Source organism: Aphelocoma coerulescens, chromosome 2 (genome assembly GCF_041296385.1).
Source record: "Aphelocoma coerulescens isolate FSJ_1873_10779 chromosome 2, UR_Acoe_1.0, whole genome shotgun sequence".
NCBI classification, from domain to species: Eukaryota; Metazoa; Chordata; class Aves; order Passeriformes; family Corvidae; genus Aphelocoma; species Aphelocoma coerulescens.
Genome location: NC_091015.1, coordinates 153,827,168 through 153,849,456, shown reverse-complemented (window position 1 = coordinate 153,849,456; position 22,289 = coordinate 153,827,168). Strand labels below are relative to the sequence as shown.

Below are 22,289 nucleotides of genomic sequence, written 5' to 3'. Positions count from 1 at the left end.
AAGGGCAAGAATTGTCTTTATCGCTGTACTGAATATCACTGCTATGGCCTCAGCTCTTTCAAGCTGGTAAATAATGAGATACTCATGAAATTCCTAGCGGGTGTTTTGTTTTAATACCTCATCTGATTTCAGTGGGAGGTTTACCTGACTAAGATCTTCCACTAAGCAGAATAATTTCTTGTTCCCCCTACCAGGTAACAAATGCCAGCTTAATACATCAATCCATCATCACATAATTATGTATTATCTGTAGTCAAAAGCCCCAATAAAAAATTCTAATCTCCTTAGAATGATAAAGGAGAAAACTAATGTGAACCTATTGCTAATAAAACTGAATTCCCTAAAAAGCAAGGCCTATTTATACCTTAATAACACAATGGTCCTTCCATTACTGTTTCTGGAAACTCAGTACCACTTGGTATCATATAATTTATTTTGTTCTAACAAACCTGTTAGTAAAGTGAGCCCCAAAGCTGTTGGAGAGAGAATTGTGAAGTGGGAAAACATTGCGCCTAGTTCTGCATGGTAAGCACTGTTACAGCCAGGGGCGGAATTGAAGTTCTTTGGAGCAATGGAGCATGCATTTTGAAGTGCAACCCCTGCTTTTGCTAACAGGCGAGAGTTTAATTCAGTTGGTTGGACAAAAATAGAGGGATTGCAGCAAGACCTGACTCTTTGTTCTCAGTTCTGCTGTAAGCATTGCCAGGTTTGTAAAAGAGGAAGATTTAACACATTGTCCTAGTTCTGGCCAGGACAGAGTTAATTTTTGCAGTAGCCAGGAGGAGGCATGGCCAGGACCTGGAGGTTATTCTATACCACCTCATGTCATTTCCCAGGGTTGGGGAAAGGGTCCCTTTGGGGTCATGTAGTGTGGCAGCACAGTGGGGTACTGCCACGGGTGAGCACTCGCATGTGAATCGTTCGTCTCTTGTACACTCTGTCATTGGTACTGCTGCTGTTCCTGTTCATTCTCTTATTTCATTGCTGTTTCCAGTAAATTGTTCTTATCCCAACCTATAATCTTTACCTTTTGTGCCTCTGCTTCTCCTCTCCAGTCCACCACAGGGGAAGTGGAGGGGGAATGTGGGAGTGAGCAAGAAGCATGTGGTTTGGAGTGGTTTTGTGGGAACACTCGGGGAAACCATGACTCAGATCTTGTTAGGAAACATGGGAATTAGTTACCTGAAGGAGAAGCATGTCACTTCCCTTTAAAGTGAATGGCTGTGTGATATGCCAAAGGCTTTTTCCAATTACCTGATATAACTTCAGGGAAGTAGTGTCACTAGGTAACACCCCACAGGCATGAACTCTGAGGTACGACACCAGACAGGATGTTCACAATGGGTCCCAGTCTTTCCTTGCCCTGATTATTTTTTCATTTTCTAAGAGCACCTGGACTGTTTTATTGCCATGACTCAGTGGTACCTTGTGATATGGACACACAGAAATCCACCTCAAATCTTCTCTCGTAACTCATCATGGTGCAGCACTATTCGAGTTATGGGTTGTCTTAATAGTACAGAATACTGCCCATGCCTGGCAAGAAAGAGTTTGCCTGAAGGCTGGCTGAAAAATAAATAGGGTTAGCTAAAACAAAGAGCTATTTGCCAAATATGAACAGAATGAATTCTCTTGTGATCCATGCAGAAGAGTACGGTACATATCTGATACTTCCCTTAATAGGCAGGAAGAAGAGTGTCTGCCAAAAGGCAGGGAAAGCACATGCCACCATCACTTTCCTTCCCAGATTTCTTCAACTCTTGTGTTAATTTAAATTTTCTCTTTCATCCTGAGTGAGTGTTGAGCTTTAATAACACCAAACTCACATTTCATTATACCTGTGATAATTTGTCTGTTGGTAATTTGAAGGTTGATTGGTTTTTGTTACCTGTAATTACAGACAGGCACTCTAAATGTTGCTTTACTGCCAATCTTCTGGTCTAGTCAAGAATAATTTAGATATTCCTCTTGTAATTGAAAGAAACTGCTGAGGGACAGGCAATCTGGTTGATGGCTGGATCTCATACATGTTCTCTCATGGTAAATGATACCAACAAAGAAAGGCCCATGCTCTGCTTGCAATGGCAGGGCTTGTTATTTCAGTTAATTACCATTTGTTGTTAATCAATTACATTCAACCAGAACATATAGTCTCCATTGACCTGTAAGAGGGGATAAATTTATTTGGCATAGCACACCGCTCCCTTTAATCCCTGGGCTCTTGGCAGAAGACACAGTCTGGTTTCTGATCCTGTCCTGATTCAATCTGAATGGTGATGGAGTGGAAGCTGTGGTGCTCAAACAAGACTTGGGTAATATCTCTCAAAATCTTCTGGCTGTCTGTTGTGTCTGCTACAGATAGCAAGCAGAAAATAATCAAAACACATACATTTTGATAATACTTTAAAGAAGTATTGTACACTTCTAATATAGACATTGATATCTAATATAGACATTGATATCTGATATAGATATTGTATATGTCTAGGATAGACAGAAACTTGGAATAGGAAGTTTGTTTGAAAAGTGTTTCTTGTCCTTTTTATCCTCCTTTCAGGAACCTCCATGTCAGCAAAATTTGTTCATTTAAATGTGGTTGGAATATGCAATTTTGGCAAGAGTTAAGTTAAAAGTAATCACCATAGAAATTCAGTTTGGCTGAAGACTGGAGGAAAGCAGAAATACTTAATAAAGATTAGTTCATCCAGTCAGGGAGTAGCAGCAGTGCCAAGTGATTTGGGTGGCTGATAGACTCTCTGTTTTTGGAAAATGGGGACTCCATGGAGGACTTCACCTCTAGCCCTGTCCTTGGTCAAACACAGGTGGCATTTTTTTTTCTTAACACATAAAAAGCAGACAGACAAGTAAGAAAGTTGACCTGGGTAGTGGACAGTTTGTCAACTGGGATAAGAACAACAATTTAAAATAATATTTTAAAAGATGAACTGGAGCTACTTCTAAACTCCATCTATTTTAAAAGATTGTTTTACTGCTGGAGATACATCAGGAATGCAGATTTGCCCTGCAAGTTTTTCTTGTAGAGATCAACAGTTTTCAAGTTTGACAAAATTGTGAGAAAAATCCAGTTTGAGTCTAATTCTTTAAATTTATTAAAAATAGCTTGCCATTTATTTCCTTGCCCCACAGCCTCTGCATCTTTCAAGTTTTGGGCTAAAGAGAGGTCCCTGCTGTTTAGACAAGGTTTCTGGGAGGAGGATCTGAGAGCTTTATTTGTTATTATTGTTGGTTTTATTTTCCCAACAAAATGATGACAATTTTTTTGACAAGTAACAGATATATAGTCAGTTTAATCTGAATCAAGAAAGACTGACCTTTACTAGACAGCAGCTGGATAGTTACTCCCTGCTTATAGAAATTTACTAACCTGTGGCAATGTGAGCAGAGAGAGCAGTTTGATTCATTGTCAGAGACCAAAGATGAAGGTTGTGAACGGACTCCACTTTCTCAACCGCTAAAATTCTTGCTTTTACGGCATCATAAGCAAATCCTTTTGATGTTCCTGAAAAGGAGAAGTTGATGGGAAAACAATATTTTTAAGGGATAAGAATGATGATCCATAGAGGAAAATGAATCATGAACCTTTATTCACTTAGATGTATCATTTGTATAAAAGTATTCGATGCTTTGGAAAGCCCATCTATTTCAGAGTTCACTGTGCTATTGAATCCTATCCCTTGTTTTAAGCTTCTCCATGGAAGGTTGAGACTCAAGCATGTTTTAGGGAACAATCTGGGTGTCCAGTTTACATATGGTAGTGAGCTATTTAGCCAGATCATGTCCTGGCCTTTAACCAACATCTTTCATAAGTGCATCTCTATGCCTATGTGAACAGCTATATTCATCATAATCCACTTGGATCAGTAAACTGAAACAGCAGCTCCAGCTTCCAATTCCTTTTCAGAAAATTCTGGGCAGAATATGCTACTTAGGAAAATCCCCAGAGAGCTGCTCAGGAGGACAGTGGGCTTGTTGCAGAGGGGAACAGAGCACTGATGACTTTGGCATGTCAGCACTGTTTACAGAAGCTGGGAGTCACTGCTTTGACAAAGAAACTCCTGAGTGTCAAGGGTTGCTCCCCCTTCCTGGTAGTTGGATTTTTTTTCCAGTAATCAAGAGATCTGATATTTTGGCAACCAAAATAAGTTAGTTGCTACACTCTTGTCTAGGTATACTTCTACATGGAAGTATCTCTATCTCACAATCACTGAAGGCAAAAAAACCCTAGAATGAGACTATTGTAACAATATTGGATATTTTATTTCTTGAAACAGCAGTAGGTGCAAGTGAAAGACAGAAGAAGTAGCCACTCAGGCAGTCACACTGAGTAGCCATTCAAAACCTGCACTGTTAGAGCTACTTTCCCCTTTAATCCTCATGTCTTCATAGCTGAGAAAGAGTTTGCATTATATTATTCAATGTGAGGAAGGCAAAAACATGCATCTGTGACTGTTCAAGTCATTTGGCCTTGCAAAACAAATATTCAGGCCCACATCTGACAGGATTAAATATTGCTAAGCCTGGCTCTTCTTGCTGCTGCTGTGCTGAGAATTGTCTATTCCCATGCACTTGAACACAACTGGAAAGCTCCAATAGCTTATTTTTCTGGACTGGTGCAACTGAAAATCCTGTAAACTTCTGTTTCTTGCACTCAGCCTATTTCACAGACACAGTTCAAGGCACAGTCAAAGCACTTTTTCTTGGCAAAGACATGTATTTCACACGGGTAAAGGAAATACACAATGAACAATGTGAGTAGGCATCTCATATGCCAAAGGGGTGATAGAAAGAAATGCTACACACATGACAAACAAAAGAAACTCAGAGCTCATTAGCAAAACACCAGTACACTGATTTTTACAGAAACTGTCATATGTGTAAACCTAATGTAATGGTAGAAAACAATTTTGATTAAAATTGAAAGTAGGTTTAAAGTACGATCAGAGTCGTGAGAATATCAGAAACTGATTCAGAAATGTGCTATTATACTTTTTTTCAGCATATATAATCATTATGGAGAAAGAAACAGAAAAAAATCATAATGTAAGTGTATTGATTCTGGAATCAGGTCTTACCTTCCATTAAGACAGTCAAGATATCCCTTAAAATCGGGACGGTAGTTGCCAAAACAAAGATGGAAAACACAAATGTGCAGATTGGGTCAGCTATTCTGTACTGTGGCTAGAAAAAGATGAACACACCACTTTGTTAATTTAATTATTTGTGGTTATTGTCATTTTTAATTAGTTAACATTAAAGAATAATATATTCCATTCATCTAGTACAGAATGAGTGCTGGCCTCCTTTGCCAGTTAGAGAGCCTCAGTACAGGGAATGAAGGTGCTACAGATGAAGAAAGAGAGAGACACCAAAGCATCCAGTTGAAACATGAAGAAGCAAGGGTTACACTCTCAACAGTTATTTCAGTTCCCAAGAAAAAGAATAATTCTCTTTGACACAATTACAATGTGTATGATTAAGACAGAGGAAATATTTACATAGTACCTAGTGTCACAACGCTGTGAAAATAGCACTTATCCTTGATTGCAGGGAAGGCACATGAACTAATAAAACCAACCTTAAAGAAGATTATAAGTGCACTAATTAGCACACTAATACTCTGGAATAGATCTCCAATGGCATGCACAAAGGCTGCCCGCAGGCTGGCATTGCTCGGAGCTGGCTTTTCCAGGGGGGCTGACACACATTCCCTGGCTTGTGCCCCATGGCTGTGCCTGTGGCCAGTCTGGTGCAGGATCAGGCTTAGTCTGCAAGACAGGTAAAGTTGCAAATATCAGTGGATATATTGCATCCTTGAAAGCAGTGAGGTCATACACATCATCATCCCTATCACTTCTGAATGCTGAACAGTAAAATCTGACACACTAAGTAGAGATGCAGAGTGGCTGAGCAGATAATTCCTAGGTTTTCAGTGGTTTGCATAATCAAGAAAGACTGTGAATGGGGTAATTAATGAGGCCTCATTTTTTATAGAGTTCTTGAATATTCTGACATCTAATAAAAAGTGAGATGGAGAATAATCTTTTCCTGGGGTTTGTACACTCATAATTTGCCTTCCCAGTGTGGCAGCTAACAGAAAGGAGGAGAGCAGCTGCAACTTTCAGTGAGAAGCAGGACCTCTCATTTTGACCATTTTCCATACCCTCATGGAACTTATAAACACTTAATATTTTTGAGGCCATTATCTCTTGGTAGTTTTTTTATTGAATTACAGCAGCAGGTTCAAGGTTCAAATGTCATATGAGAGGAGAACAAAATAACTTACAGGATGTTGGCGAGCACGGCACAAGCAGAGGTAATGAGCATCACTGTAGCATCAATATCGTAATCCAGGTGTAGCAGCCTCATGCAAGCCAAATATGTCAGCACACCCGTCACCATCCAAACAATTATCATAGACATCAAGGCTCCCAGAATTTCTAGGAATTAAAACAATCTGATTTTGACAGTCATAATAGGAATGCAAGAAATTTTAAGAGGTTGATGATAACGGTTCCAGGTTTGTGAGCTTTATAGCCAGGAGAGCTGCTTCTTGTATGCTGGCAGACTTGATGCTCACAAAGAATGGGCATCTCCTTTCTGTTCATAGCAAATCCAGTGGCTATCCAGGGTAGCCTTATGCATGTGGTGGCCTAACCCTGTTCTACCTGCTCCTACTGTTGGGCCCTTTCCATTGCTGAGTTCATGCAACATTCTAAGAAACTGGAGAGATGTAAAAGATCATTTGGGGAGTTCTGGGAGGAGCAAAAGGAGTTTGCCTGGCCCTGACAGTGTGGTGTGAAACCCACAAAGACCAGCCCTCCTCCCCCAACAAGGTTATCTTCATCACAGTGATGCCTTAGGTTTCAGGCATCAACAGGAGCAGAGGTCTGAAGGAAGGAGAGAGGCACAGCTCACCCAAACCCGTTGTCGGCCATAATCCCCCTCCATTAGCCTGCCCTGTTTCTGCACACCTCTCACCACCTCACACTTCAGAAAGACAGTCAGCCTCCAGCGAGGTCCTGTCAGCAAAACTTATCCTGGAACTCATCCTGCCACTGCCACAAAATCATTTTTGTGCCACTAGCTGTGATGAGAACAAAAGAAGTTATTTTTTCCCTGGGGTAGCAAAATTTAATTTTGTCTCTATTGGGTTTGAGTTGGGCTCAAATAAATCCAGTCCCCAAGGCCACCTTTTATTGCACTGTTATAGGAGAGGTCCAGGGAAGTGCATATGAACGTGCAGCATGCTTTTAATAGGATGTGGGACTAGTAATTGCCATGTGACTTGAATGGGTAAATGAGCACAATCGAGACAATACCAAAGAAAATGCAAGCTCACAGCAAAGTGAAAGGCAGTAGACAACCAGAAAGCATTTGCACAGACCTCCACTGACAATCCATTAAAACAGCTTATGATTTTTAACATAATTTTATGAGGATCACTCCTTCTGCAGGCTGGAAATGCTTATCAAGTAGCTGTTTTGCCTAAAACTGGCAAATAATAAATGAAAGTGCACCAACAGGGGAATCTAGTTTTGCTTAAAAGTAGATAGAAGTAAACATAAATAATACAATTTTTTTCTGCAAGTTATAGGCTGAAACCCTGCAAACTTGGCCCAGCTGAAGGTGTTGATGGCTGTGCTATCATTGACATGAAAGCAGCCAAGAGCTCTTGTGAACACAGGTACCCACCTGTGTGGATTTATGTATATCTTCCACAATAGAACATATTAGCAGTCATCTTTACATATTAGTTTTCAATGGAGTATCTTAGCAGAAGTTTAGTTAAGCTTACAGACCAGTTCAGCAGCACTAAATACTTCACTTGAGATGTTCTCAGTTACTTTTTTTCAGAACTACTAACACTAACAGAGCACAGCAAACAATAGTGTAGGATTGTGTGGGAATCTCTGAGTCACAGCTGAGGGAAATTAAGGCGCAAGAGAGTTTTTGTACTTGGAAATAGTTTGGCTTACACTATCAGTCTTATTCAGTCTTATTGGCATGGAGGGCAGGAGGCATTCAGATGGCTTCTGCTGAACCTGAGCACTGCCATACAGAGTCTTTTCGTGACAATATCTATCAGTCTGAGGGAAGCAGTGAAGAAACAGCTTCCAGTGACATGGAGGGCTGCACCTGCAAGACCTTGGTAGTCAGTGAATAGTGACTTTGCCACCTGACTGCCCTCGGCTACTCTATTAAGGTACACACCTGCATATTAAACTGAAAATATAGCCAGGAAACTAAGCAAGAAACAGGATACCAATCATGGAATGCAATTAAATAGCTTCCAACATTTGATGCAAGGCTCTCTTTGCTACCAGGATAAAAAGGCAATAAAGGATTGGTTTTGAAGTTCTGCATTGCAATGACAAAATAAAAATAATCTAGTTCCGACAGAGGATGAAGTTACATGAAGTGGCTGAACCTGCCAACATTAGCAAGAGAGGTGTCTCACTTTTTTCCCCCCAGGCTAAGAGGTCATAAACATAAAAAGTAATGGTGACTCAACTGATGTTAAGTAGTAGTTTACTAAGGCTGCAAAATTCAGCTGTGTGTTGTCAACACAATGCCAGCCATGCTTGAGCCATACTGAACCTCCCACTCACCCAGCAGCCTGTTTCCAGCAGAGCTGGTAGAATACACTCAGGGAGCTACAGAAAGACAGGATGAGTATGGCATATGTCTTCCCCAGTACTTTCTGCAGCTTCAACAAACCTTGGCCTACAGACATCTGAGTCAGAAGCTCTTTCTGGACCGTCCTCCTGAACATCCTTGAAGCATTTCTCTTCTGAGTCCTTGGTTCAGGTGCACAGGTGTCTAGAGTCATTTGAGATACACTGACACCTCCATGTATGGCTTGACACAAGGTGTATAATTGACCCATAGAGTTCCAGAGTGGCAACTGGATTTCAAACATCACAAATCATTTACATATAAGCAACAAAACTGAGCCCTGAGACATCCAGCATGAGATTCACTTTCAGACAGAGACAACTAAATTGTCTTCCTGTAGGCATTAGCTAAGTGTCTAAGCTTGCCCTGTGGACAATGGACATCAAATTAATGGTGATTGACACAGTTCCCTGCTCCATTGACTGACTGGGAAAAAATACTGGTTTCTTAACTGTGAGTGTCTGGTCACATTTGACATGCCCTGGTCTTGTGCTTGGCACCCTGTGCAGTCTGCTATGGGTCTTGTGCAACAGCTGCCATTACCATGCATAAGCTTCAAACATCCTAGAGATGTGACACTGGACTTCCATGTTTAGGAGGCTGAATGGAGTCAAGGTTTCTGTTGAATGTATCAGAGACCTGGACCCCATGTTTAAAGGTGCTCATGTACATGGGGGCATTGATATTTATGTGTCTAAATCTTGAACAGATTCGTACTCCCAGAAAATGATTCTCATGGTTAATATTTTGCTAGTGTCTTGTTTTTATAAAAACACTTGTGTTTGATTGTCAGGCTTTTGGTATTAGGTATCATCTGTAAAATCATTGTTTTAGGTTGAGGACAGAGTACTTAAGAAACCTGCCTGTGTTTGCATCTGATAAAAACCAACAGTGATAAAGAGATATGAAAGAAGAGAACCTAGAAAAGGGTAAATGTTAAAGGATCTCACTTTTCTATGAACGTAACATTGCTGACTTTTAAAAATAATTTAATCATTTGCTTTAGAAATGGAGCAAACCCTCATTTTTATAGTTATTGTTGCTTTTATAGAAACTTGTGTTTCATAACAGATCGAGAGCTCAGTCCTCCACACACTCAAGTCACTGAAAGAAATTACTGTTATTTCAACCAAAGTTAGCACCAGCCCAAAACTATGGTAAATAATGAACTGAAAGACATGCTTTTAACTAAGACGACTCTTCTTTGAAAATCACTGTCTTTCTTGGTTTTGTGTCTTGAGACCTGTGGGAGCATTAGTGCACTGTCTCTCAATGCCTGCAGACCTGTGTTGGACATCAACATGTTCTCCAGCCCCTGGCTGTGATAACTTCCCTTTCCCATTCCACATGTTCATACTGTGACATGTTCCCTACCTGCTCGATGCCACCCAAAAGTTAGCTGTTTGGTAGGAGGTTTGGAGGTGAGCCACAGCGAGAAGAGGCTGATCATGAAGCTTGTCAGGTCCACCAGGATGTGTGCTGCATCGGTGACCACCGCCAGGCTCCCGGCGATCTGCCCACCTGTGTGAAACACGCGTCCAGATCATGGCTCTGGTCAGAAGGTTGAGCCAACCACATCAAACTCAAGACCTGTTTTGCTGAGAATCAAAGGGAACACTCAATTTTCAGTCATCATACACAAGACCCAAACATCTTCAAAGATAATTTCATTTTGTACCTCATTCAAGCAGTGAAAGGTATGAACTAATGGAAATACATAAGCCAGATTTCTTTGTTAGAGAGAGACCTAAGAACAATAAGAGTTGTGATACATTAGTTCTGTAGTTATATTACTATTGAACTGTTGACTATTTTAATATCTGATTTTTTTTGTGAAAAGCCATATTAGGAATCACATTTCCAGTATCCTCCCACTATCTTTTCACAGAACACGGATATTTTTATGTATGTACACCAGTTCAGAGACCTAGCTTATGGGACTCATTTCCTATTTGTTACAGGAAAATATGAATGTCCTTCCTGCTGCCTGACTCTATTTGTCACAGGCAACACTAAAACAGGAATACATGGAAAGGTCCCAGTAGGAGAACTGTGATAAGCAATCAATCATTTTAGTGAGGGCATAGAGAAAAATGTTCTGTTCTCAGCACAAATCTACCATTTTGAATCCGTAATGCACAACTTAATTTTCCTGCCAGAGCTCAAAAAATGTGGCTGAATATAATTTTACTCTGTGGGGGTTTAGATTTATGTGGATTCTGAAGAAAAAAACCTACCAAATTCAAAACATTTTGGGTTATTTTAATTCTTTGTTTCTTTTACTCAATAAGCTAAATATCATTATTTTGCCAAATTCTTCTAACCATGTCTCAGGGCTAAAGGCAAATCCAAATAAACTAAAAGTTTGCTTTAAACTGCCCCAGCTGCTGGTGGCTGCAGGAGAAGACAAGGATCCCAGGCAGGACACTGTCCTTCCAACTCATTACAACAGGGTAGTCTTTTCATCAGAAATGTGAAATAATAGAGCCAAAACACCTAGTTTCTGCATTTGGCAATACATTTTCATTCTTCAGTCATTTAATTAATTTCAGCTCACTAATTTCTCCTGACCACAACCCATATGAGAATCAATGAAGCCTGTAAAACATCATAAAATGTTACAGTGCAGATACTGCAACACGATGTATATTTGTTACAGTGCGGATACTGCAACAATAAAATGCCTCATTCAAATCTTTGGCAGCATACCACTGCCAAAAGGACATGTAGATATATCTCTTGTTTCCTTATAGTTGGAGCATTTTCGTGCCAGCAGGATGGACTGTCTATTTAATTTCCTCCTCTATGCATATTTTAGATTAGAATACCTAACAATATAAGTTTTTTCAGCACAGAATTTTGCCCAAAGTTACTTCCCAAAAGAGAGAAAGCATGTCTGTGGAATTTGGGGGCATCTCATTCCTTGCAGTAAAATGAAAAATTCATCAGAATAAGTATTCCCCAGCACATGCTCAAGTATAAATGCACAGATACTTTTTGGTCATGGCACATCTCTTAGACTTTCACTGTTTGCAGAGTAGCTGTATCTCTAGAGGGAGGCAGTTGTGCATAGCAGGGGGAAGAAGGCTTGCCTGGCAGTGCCCAGACGTTAACAAGACAGGCATCGGGTATCTTTCAGCCAACAAATATGTTGATCACAAGCTGTGGGCAAAACCCTTTTATATACTCTATTGCCATGTTCTGTGGGACAGCATCTCAAAAGTTTGCTTCTAGCCTGCTGTCTTTGAAAAATGTTTGCAAATTTTTATTTTATGTATTGATGGCATAACTAATGCCTCGGGTGAGTTTCAGAGATCTCAGTCTCCTTAACTTAGCAACTTGTCTCACTGATCAAGTTTTTATATTCTGCTCTGACATGAGGCCACATGCAGGGTTTGTCTTTCTACTGCCCAAGTGGAAGTGAAGTACTTTGAAATCCACATTTGGTCCTTAACCACCAAAAACCATTGGAAAGCACTTTCATATCTGGGCTCCACACAGGATGGTATTGGTCTGACTGATATCTCCAAGTCTATGCAAATTGTGATGGATCTGCCTTAGAAGAACAGAAGATAATTGTCTTTCAAAGGGAGTTGGTGGTGTATCAGGCTCAACCAGCAGTGCCCTGTTTGGGAAACCAGTAATGGCCAGCACAGATGGTTTGAGAAAAAATATCAGGAAAGATCTAGGCATTCAAAGAAGCACAACTTCTCAGCCTCTCTGAGAGTGATGCAGCTTTGTTTCTTCTGTTTAGCATAATAATGCCCACGGAAGCTGTTTGCCCTTAGAGGGCAAGGAGGGGATGGGAAGACATTCTTTATCTTCAGGAGCAAAACGTGTGTAATAGTTACAGGCTTTTACAGCTTTTTATCAATACTCCCAACAAGTGGCCTTTAAGACTTACCGTTCCCTACAATGGATGCTTATAGCTTTATAGACCACAAGCAGTAGAAATTGTCAGTCACTCAGTGGTCAATCATCAGGCACAGCAGTCTTGCCTAATGATTAAAAAAATTAAATGTATGGTTCATAATTACAAAAATCTCCACAGAGAGCTGTCTGTAACTGCAGTTAATAACTGGTTTGTCAAAGTTTAATGGTCTGAAGCAAAGCGATCTTCAAGCCTGTTACTTAAGCTGTCACTGCAAAAAAGCTGCATGATTCATTAAGCAAAACGAAACATTTAGTTAACATATCATCTGTCCTTCCAATTATCCTCCAGCTTAGCTGCATTCACCAAACGTAAGCCTACAGATTATATGGTTTTGTTAATAATGCATTACTCTGGCACTGGAAATTACTGCATGGGGATTAGCAGCATGCACCAGTTTTCATGGGGAAAATGCACGTCACCTACAAACAACGGGGCTTCGTGCAGAGGGAGTACGTGGGAGGGAGGAGTTGGAGAAGTCCCTGCTGGGTTTGGCAGCCAGGGGAGAATGCAGAAATGTAGCAACTCTGTCAGTTCCTCCACTTCTCACCTGTGGGGAAGACAAAGCCTTTCTGTTTCATTTTCATGGGGCTCCAGAGATGTCTGAGCTGGGAAAATATGGGTTTCAGAGGCCTTCCTGGCTGATTTTTGTTACATCGGCTGGAACACATATGGCAAAAGACTGTGGGATTCCTCATGTCTTCCCTTACCTCAGCTCACTGCAGAGAAGGGCAAATTAAAGAGCCAGGAACTATCAGGTGGATATAAATATCACAGAATCCATGGAGAGAGCATATCAGTGAGACAAAATGAAAGCTGATGCTCTATGAGCAAGCCAAATACCTATACTGGATATTGTAGGGTGGGTCCAGAAGTGAAAGCTAATTAGGTAGGGGAATAATCTTCCATTGATCCAGAGACACACCAGCAGGTCAATTTAAAAGATAAATGTGCCCTGATACAAATACATTGACTTAACTGTAGAAAAACAGATGGCGAATCTGGCCCTGGATTTCCCTGGATTTTGTAAAGACTCTTGCATTTATTTTCAGATCCTGCTGCTAGCAGCCTCCATCAGTGCTGAGGTCTCATTCGCCTGGATAAATATGTAAAATCTTTTAATCTTTTAAAAAGAATGTAACCCAATTTATTAGAAACCTTTTGTGACATGATGCTAAGACATGCTGGTCACTTCTAGTCAAGCTTAAGACCTGGAAGAACAATTCAGATCATTAACTGATCTTTGTATTCCTACCCAGATGCAATCCTTGAATGAATATATGAAAATATTTTTATAATTTCACTTAAACCCTTTCCCCCTCCCGATTCTTTTAAGGGACAAAGGAGAGTTATTTAATGCCAGGTGGGTTCACTCCTGTCACCATGGTCCCTGTAGTCTGAGTGAAGGGAAGAATGTGGCTGTGCTGGGCACCTAACTGGGCTCTTTTTGAACACACATACTCCCCTGTTATCTCAGCAATCATGAAGAAGGTGCAAATTACTGATGCTACACAGAGCTTCCTCCTGGCTTGATGCTGCTCCCTCTTTCTGTTCTCATAGGCCTGTGAGTAGCTGTGACAGTGATACGCTGGATTAGCTACTGCGACTTCTGCTTCCTGCTGCTGCCTCTCTTCATTTGAATTCTTCTGAAGCCAGCTCATCCTTTGGGATAGAAAGAAACAGAAGGTTAGAAAAGAAAAACCGTGGTTATTCAGGCGTCTAGCCCTACAGCACCAGAAACTATGTAATTAATGCTTTCAAAGGATAAAAGCAGCATTGGGAACAGCAGAGCAGGTCATAGAAGAGGCTTGTTCGCACAAGCAAGGCTCTGTGGGACGGAGCTGCACATGAAATGAGTGCTCTGGCCGTGTTTCCCAGCTCTTTGGGCGCTCCTACATCATTTAGCAGTTTATGAAGCACAGGGTTGCTTTCTTAATCTGTGTGTCTCATGCACACCACATGACTTTGAAAAAGTTGTACCTCATGCAAATAGCTACCAAATTCAGCATAACATGGAGAAAATTCTACTAAAAAAAATCAGGATTTTATTTCAAACAGCTTTGTCGGGAAGACTAGTCAAAAAACCACCCCAAACTTCTTTTTCTTAAATAAAATCGGCTAAAGATATTTCTCTCATCTCTTTGCACACAGAACTATTTTATCTCAAATTTCCACATATGTACAAAATCTACCAGTATTCCAGCAGAGCCTGAGCATAGACAATACTAGCCAAAAAATCTCAAAGGTATTTAAAAAATCAAAGAAATCAATTCTCCATAGTATGTTGAATCCTTTGCACCACTAATTTTGTGGAACGGTGAGAAGTCCAGCAGAAGTGGCTCTTTGAGCATTGCTCCATCACAAGGGGATTTCTCAGCCAAGTCTGCTCTGCCACAAAACCTCAGTGTTGTCCCTCTCAGGGTTCCTGCACAGGAAATACAGGGTGGGGGTAGAGAACTCCCGGGCCAAGCACATTGCACTGCAACTGTGGAAGCTCCTGGATGACCACGACATCTGGTGCTCTCAGTAGAGCAACTCAGAGAATCCTCCAAGGTGGTTTGGTGAGCAAGGATGTTCCCTTCTCATTATCTCTCAATAGAAAAGGAGTCCAAATGGCAAAAATACCCCCCTCTAAACCTCCTCCCAGGAGACTCAACTTGAAACCATTCTGTGTCTCCCAATACAACACTTGTTGCCAGAGCTACTCCTGATGCAATCACATTGTACTGAGACTGTGGCACCAGAAGATGAATTCTGCCAAGATGCACATACACAACATCCATATAACCACATGTTGCAGCTATTTGAGGTCTGTGTGTGCAGGGGCTACCCAGGAACACAGCAAACTCCACCGCTTTTTTTGCAAGTCTGAAATCAGCCTGGGGGCAGGATGTGGGGCTGAGCTTAGCTGCCCCAGTGGCTTTTCCCCCTTTTGACTTCAGACTTTTCTCTGGGACCAGGAAGAATTGTTTCTTCAGCTGAGTGAAGGAAACCTGTGCTCCAGGAAGTAACAAGAGTCCTGGTGACTTTCTGTAGTGTTTCTGCACTGTTTATAGAAGTGTCAAGATGCCTAAAATCTCACTGGAAAGAAATCAGCTGGTGGCTGCCAACCTGCAGTAGTCAATGTCAAGAAAAAAACTGTACTGAAATCACAAGCTTTTTCCAGCTGCTTTTTTTGGGCAGCGTGAGGGGGCTGCAGCTGCTCAGCATGTCTGAAGTCCTGCCAGATGCCCCACACTGATGGGCAAGAAGCAAAGGCACCTGCAGAGCTGTGAATGCCTTGGCCTTTTATGTTCATCAACACCACAGAGGTATTGGAGAAAGAGGACCCACCTTGGCAGCCAAGCCCTGCAACTGTAGATAATCAATGTGGATTTGGTTCTGTAAATATTATTGAGATGTTCCAAGGGTGCGGTGTTCCCCTGAGTCAGCCTCTTTCCCAGCCAGGTTAGCATGTGGTCTCTGTTTGCTCAGCAGAGATGACTGATTCCCCCTGTACGTGAGGAGCTTGTGTGAAAGACCAACTGGTCAGATTTAATGCATGATGTTTGGAGACAGTGAGTCTTCTTAGTCATTTTGTCAGCATTTTCCTTTATTTTCCTCACAGCAACAAATAAATGGGAGCTGGACTGTCTGGGGAATGGGCTGCCCATCTGGCAGCTGGGGTCTCCACCAGCCAGTCCTTCTCCAGTCCTTTAGTTTTACATTTATCAGGTTCTTAATGTGCACTGTGTCATTTTTGTACAATATTTTCCTGATGAATTAGACACAGAAGGTACCACAAATTAATTCCTTCCAGATGGCTGAATAAAATGCTGTAGTTCTCTCACTCTCCCCTGGAGATCCAGGCAGGCAAGATTTTCTTTCTCATGATCTCTCTCTGGAGTTAACTTCCAATGCTTTTATATAGTTTGCATGTAAAATTAATTTCCCCTTACCTCAATTTTCATCAGCTGGCATTGAACATTAAAATCATCTTAATGACATGAGTCATGATCAGCTCACCAGCCTCTCAGGCAGGAGTGCCAAAATTACTGCTGCAGATTCTGAGCCACCAAGTCCTTTCCTTGCTGTTAGCAAAATAGGTCACTCTGTGATTTCACTCTCTTTTGTTTTTTGTCTTCCAGTCTCTCTGTCAACTAACAAAGCCTCGGGGCATCACTGAGGGGCAGGAAAGCACTGCCCCTCAGATCTTGCTGGACAGATGCAAAAGCAAACAGAGACAGCATAAACCCACAAATGTCACATTTTTATGTCTAAAGGGTACCTAAATAAAAGTGCCCCAGTTGCCAGAGGTGGGAAGCATTCACTGCTCCCTTTGAACTTGCAGAACAGCATCTGGCCTGATGAGTTGGGAAAACTCCTGCCAGCTCCTGTACGTAACCATTATTTTTCTCTTTCAAAAGCTGCCTGCCACTAATTAAAAGAATCTAAGAATCTAAGAGGCAGTTTTATAAAACTGTGAATCAAAAGCTTAAGGTGCAAAGATCAGATGTGTTAGACCAGAAATCCCTTCATAGTGTTTTAGAGCAAGATACAGCCTTTGAGCATCAGATCTCTGTGCCAGCATATTGCAAAGTCACAGATTAAAACATAATCTTTTCTCCAGTTTGAATTCTCTTTCCTTTGTAAAAAAGATAGTCAGGGGAATGTCACTTAAGGGCTCCAACTGAGTCATGCCCAGAAGGGGGAAGCAGAAAATATTAATACATATTGCAGATTCCACACAAATCATTAGCAATAGCTTTTTATTACAACTTCCTTTCTGTTTATTTTCACTTGATCTGCTGGGTGCCTTGATCTGCAGGCTTATGGGAATAATTGCTATCCTCCTAGACCATTATGAGTTCCCCAGTCAAAAGAGGAAAATGTGGAATCACTGCACTTTCCACAGGAGATCATCTCCTTCATGAGGGAAAATAGTAATTTTCTGGTGCCTGAAAGGATAATGAAACTGCCTTCAGAGAAAAATTCATCAAAGCCATAGTCACATCCCTTATGCTGGCACCATTCCGATTTCAATTGATGTACCAATCTTGAATATTTCCAAGGTATTTAAGACCCTGTTAACCGCCTGTCTGTCCAGTTTCTCATTTTCCTTACTGTGAGCACAAAATAAAGGCAAATATCTATATATTTGAATACATTTAGATTTCCAGTAGATAGGAATTCATGCCTTAGTTGTTTTATTTGGCCTCATTTTGAGGGCCTGGCCCTATATGCGTAAAAGTATTGTCAATAATTTTCCTTCTCCGTAACACTATAACAATAGCTGCCTGGAGACAGACCAGAGGTGCATGGAGCCAAGTATCCAAATTCTGTCATAAGCATGAAGGAATACATAATGTCAAAGTACTAAAGAGGAACATTCCCAGAGAGTTACTGCTCCCCAGTTCTGAACCAGAGCTCCTGTTCAACCCCCTTTTACACATCTTTATTCCACAAACCCAGCTGACTTGAAAGTATTGAGTCCCACAATTTAATTATGATGTGTGTAAAAACAACGTGTCTTTTGTCACTCTGAAGATGTCTGCCTGCTATTTTAATTAGTTCTTATACTGTTAGAAATAATGAATGACTATTCCCTGTTTACCTGCCTCACATCATTCATGATTTTGTGTATCATTGTTATACCTCTGAACCATCAATTTTCTGAGCTGATGCCCTAGTTATTTAATTTCTACTTCATATCACTTACTACCTTGGTTCTAATTTTCTTTCTCAGAGGAAGTGGCCAAAGCTGAAGTGGGCGTACTGGAGACGGCATATGGCCAGTACTGGGCAGACCCAGTCCTTTCTGCAGGGTCCTTATGTCCCCTGCAGGAGGGCAAAGACGATGGGATCAGGTTTGCTGAGTCTGCTAAAGTACTGTGTGCTACTAGGACCAGCTGGCAAGCCAGTACAAAGGAGACATAACCACAGGGCCCTCAGCTAAAACAGTCCAGAAATCACAAGAAACACCTATAACCCTCCTGAGCATTGATTCTGTAAAGGATAAGGAGTGATGGAAAGCCTTTATTTGATGACGACTCTTTGATCTCATAAGAGTTTTCATATTGCCTGCAGGAAGGGAGAAAAAGAAAATATTCCTTATGTTCTTGCTATAGAAAATCACTCTTCACCTGAAGAAATAATCTCCCAGGTTCACTTCAAGCTTTTTACCTGCTGGTATGAGCCTGGCACACAGGAACCAATTATGAGTCTAAGGCCTATAGATAGGAATATCTACAGGTCATGTTAATGCCCTCTGTTAAAAACTTTTGCATGAAGACAAACCCCAACATTTCCACATGACTTTCCTGCTTTCAGCATTGGCCACCATTGGGTTTTTTCCCTGCCTTGTCTCTTGTCTCAGAGACAAAATAGAATACAAATGATTAATCATTAGAAGAACTTAATTCTCTCTTAATACCACCACTGACTATGAAAAGACCATACAAAACTATCTTAGACACCTAGTTTAGACCTAATTTAAAGATAGATGGTAAATGACTTACAGACAACACTTTTGCATGAAGCAGGAGGATCTGAGTGCTCAGCTTCAGATCCTGCAGCCATAATGGTTCATAGCCTTCCTCAAGTCTGGCGGGAAGTGGTGTCCTCTCCTGAGACCCATGCTGTGTAATGCCTTCCTCTGGAGGGGAGGTGCAATGCACCCTGATTACATTGGCAGATGATGCCAACCTGGAGGTGCAGCTGATGGATTGGAGGGCAAGGCTGCCATAAGGAGTCTGGAGGAAGAGCTCAACAGGAGCCATCTGTAATTTCACAAGAACAAATCTAAAGTCCTGCACCTGGGACAGACAGATTTGTGAGACCACATCTACAACAGATAAACCTATTACTACTATTGGCTTAGTACACCTGTAGCTGTGCAGGCAGCAGCTCTGTGACCCCAGGCCCAGAAGGCTGCATCCCCTGATGGGCTGGCTGTGGCTCATGGGCTGGCACCCTGGGTCACCGGGCTGGCACCCTGGGTCACCGGGCTGGCACCCCAAGCTGCTGGGTGCAATGGGGAGCAGGGCGAGGGCTTCCCCTGTGCTACCAGCTCTTTCCAACAGGAGGGAGACTCTGTCTCTCAGCCCCCATTTTTGGTTATTTCTGGAATAGAGTGATTAGATTGTGCAGTTAATCAAATTTCATCTGGCAGAAAAAGCAAAATGGAGATGCAGCACAAAAGTCACATGGCTAGATGACAAGTCGTCTTCATTTTGGAGAGCTGTGTTACCACCTCCATCACTCAGCCACCTCAGGACCACCACTGCAGAGCCCTCCAGCTCAGGGGCTATTGCATGTAGCTGCAGCATCAGCCCAACAATCACAATTGCTTCAGCAATTCACCCCAACTAATTTCAATCCTAAATTAAGAAATAATTATCAGAAAAAATTTGACTCCTTCAGAACATGAGTCAGCTCTCAGATGGGAGGATCAACTGCCAGGGATACTTGCCCCTGGTGTGCTTCTTACCTCTCATCTTACCAGGGATATTCCCCATTACTGGTGATCCAGGGAAAAAATTGCTTCCTCACAAGGCAGCCTAACAACTCTCCCTGTCTCAGGGGACCATAAAATGGGTTTGCCCTGAGCTGTCCTTTGTGTCCAGAGGCTGCAAGGGGCCAAAGGACCTCAAGTACTGAAGCTGTGCCCACAAAACTGCAAACTTTCAAAAAGCACTGAGTGTCTTCAAAAACTAAAATGAACGGCAGAATCATATGGGATCGTTTTGAAATATAAATATTACCACAGAAGTCATTTTGGACAGTGCCATCTATATTTATGGAGCCATGTAATAATACTTAAATAATAACCCAGACGTTCAATTGACTAAAATACGATGGCACTGACCCCAGTATAAGAACATGAAGAGACAGATTTCTATTTGAACTGACAGTGTTTACAACAAGTTTCTGTCCCACATGTTTTAAGAGAGCCAAGCAATAAATAACCTGAAAACCAATGAGATAATGGAAATGTCAAGAGGTGCTAAGCTGTAACTGAGCAGCTATTTTCTTTTAAAAATACTTGCTAGTCTGAGTCAAGACGAAGAATGAAAATAAGTTAAACTGCAAAACTATTTCATGATAGACATTTATAGTCATTTTTTAACCCAATCTACAGTATATCATATATTTTCAGAGGATCTTTCCCCACTCTAGCAAGCTTTTACTCACAGGACCTCTGGCACACAAGAGGTACATTAACTCTAAGTCCAATAGATTATCCACAAGAATAAAGCATCATCTTTCTTTCAAACCAAGTGGATAATTTAGACATTCAAGCATGAAGGAGCCTTGAGTCAAACATGGTGTCAATCGCACAATTATAATTCAGCCTAAAATTGCAGCATAATCGATGAGGTTTTGCATCCTACAATAAATCTACTAAGATTATAAAATACATAGCAGGAGACACTTGCTTCAACAGTAGATTGGTTCAATCCATCACAGACACAGACACATCACACTGCTGTCTAGTAAAGGTTTCAAATATCTAATAAGAAAGTTTGGGAAGGAAAAAACTGAACAAAACATTTTGAAAGTAGTAAAATGTATGCACGGTGAAACTCTTCAGACTTCAACTCCTGCAGCTGGTTGGCAGATCAGTGATCTCATATTGCTCTGACACAGAAATGGCAGTGAAGGAAACAAAGAGTTGTGTTACCTGTCTAAGGCCAAGGAGTACTTCTTGGTGTCCCTCTCGCTCACAAGACAAGCTCTTTCAAGACTCTTTTTAGCAGCCATGAGGAAAGTCGATGGGGTTTTGCTTGTTTTTTCCCTTTAAACTCTCTTTTCTCTGTCTGAAGCAATATGGGCAGAAATGTCCTCTTGACTTATGCAGAAGTCTCTGCCAAATATTTTTAAATTAAAATGTTTTAATAATCTTCCCAATAAACCTGAGAGAAACTGTGAAAGAAAGCTGCTTTCCTAGTGCCAGTGGCATCACTCCATGCCAACCAGTAACTCCCTGAGCGTGTCAGATTGGAGGTTTCGGGCCTCCCTCCCAGTTTTTCTTTTTGCCCACCCATGTTTGGTGCTGAATCTGCTCTTTGGTCACACGGGGAGTGCGTGCTGTCCCAGTCACGGGCCCAGGGTCCAGCACAGGAGAGCACACACCGATGTGCACAAAGGAGCTCGAGTGAATGCACTGAAAAAGAGAAGGAGGGCGATTAAAACAGGCTGATTTGCCTGGAAACAGTCAGTCCCCTGTTTGCCTTTCTGCTTGCTTGGATTGGGAGGAAAGTCAACCTCCCTCACTCCAGCTTTGCACAATCCTTTTTATCTAAGCAATCACTCTAAGTAAGGACTGATTTCTAACCCTGGCATGTTCTATCCTAATGGTTCGAAACAGAAGAGGCTGCTTATTATTGCCATTTGCAGCACAGGTTATTGAAATCTTCATTTCAGCAGGAAGGACTGCAGGTTGTTATTTCTGCTTTATTCAGATTGTTAGTTCTATTGACAGCTGCAGTCCCTGGAGGGGAGGAGAAGTCCTCCAGCCTCACTCCTCTCACAGCCTGACCTCAGACATTTGCTTCAGCACTAATGGGAAGCATTGCACCAGTGCTGTCTGTTTTACCATATTATTGGCAGAAGCAAACTGTGATTGAGAACCCTACCTGTGCACTGCTTTCATGGGAGAGATTAGAACAAGGCAGTGAGC

General features: G+C 41.5%; 1 protein-coding gene across 1 annotated transcript; it reads right to left on the bottom strand.

Moving 5' to 3' along the window:
• Positions 1–2,206: 2,206 nt before the first annotated feature.
• SLC30A8 (solute carrier family 30 member 8) lies at positions 2,207–21,370 on the bottom strand. Its single transcript, XM_069006044.1, has 8 exons — positions 21,291–21,370; positions 14,082–14,290; positions 10,072–10,218; positions 6,305–6,458; positions 5,597–5,786; positions 5,094–5,199; positions 3,386–3,520; positions 2,207–2,352 (listed from the first exon to the last, which is right to left on the bottom strand). The coding sequence occupies exons 1-8, from the start codon at positions 21,368–21,370 to the stop codon at positions 2,207–2,209; spliced, it is 1,167 nt and encodes a 388-aa protein (XP_068862145.1).
• Between the last annotated feature and the right edge of the window lie 919 nt (positions 21,371–22,289).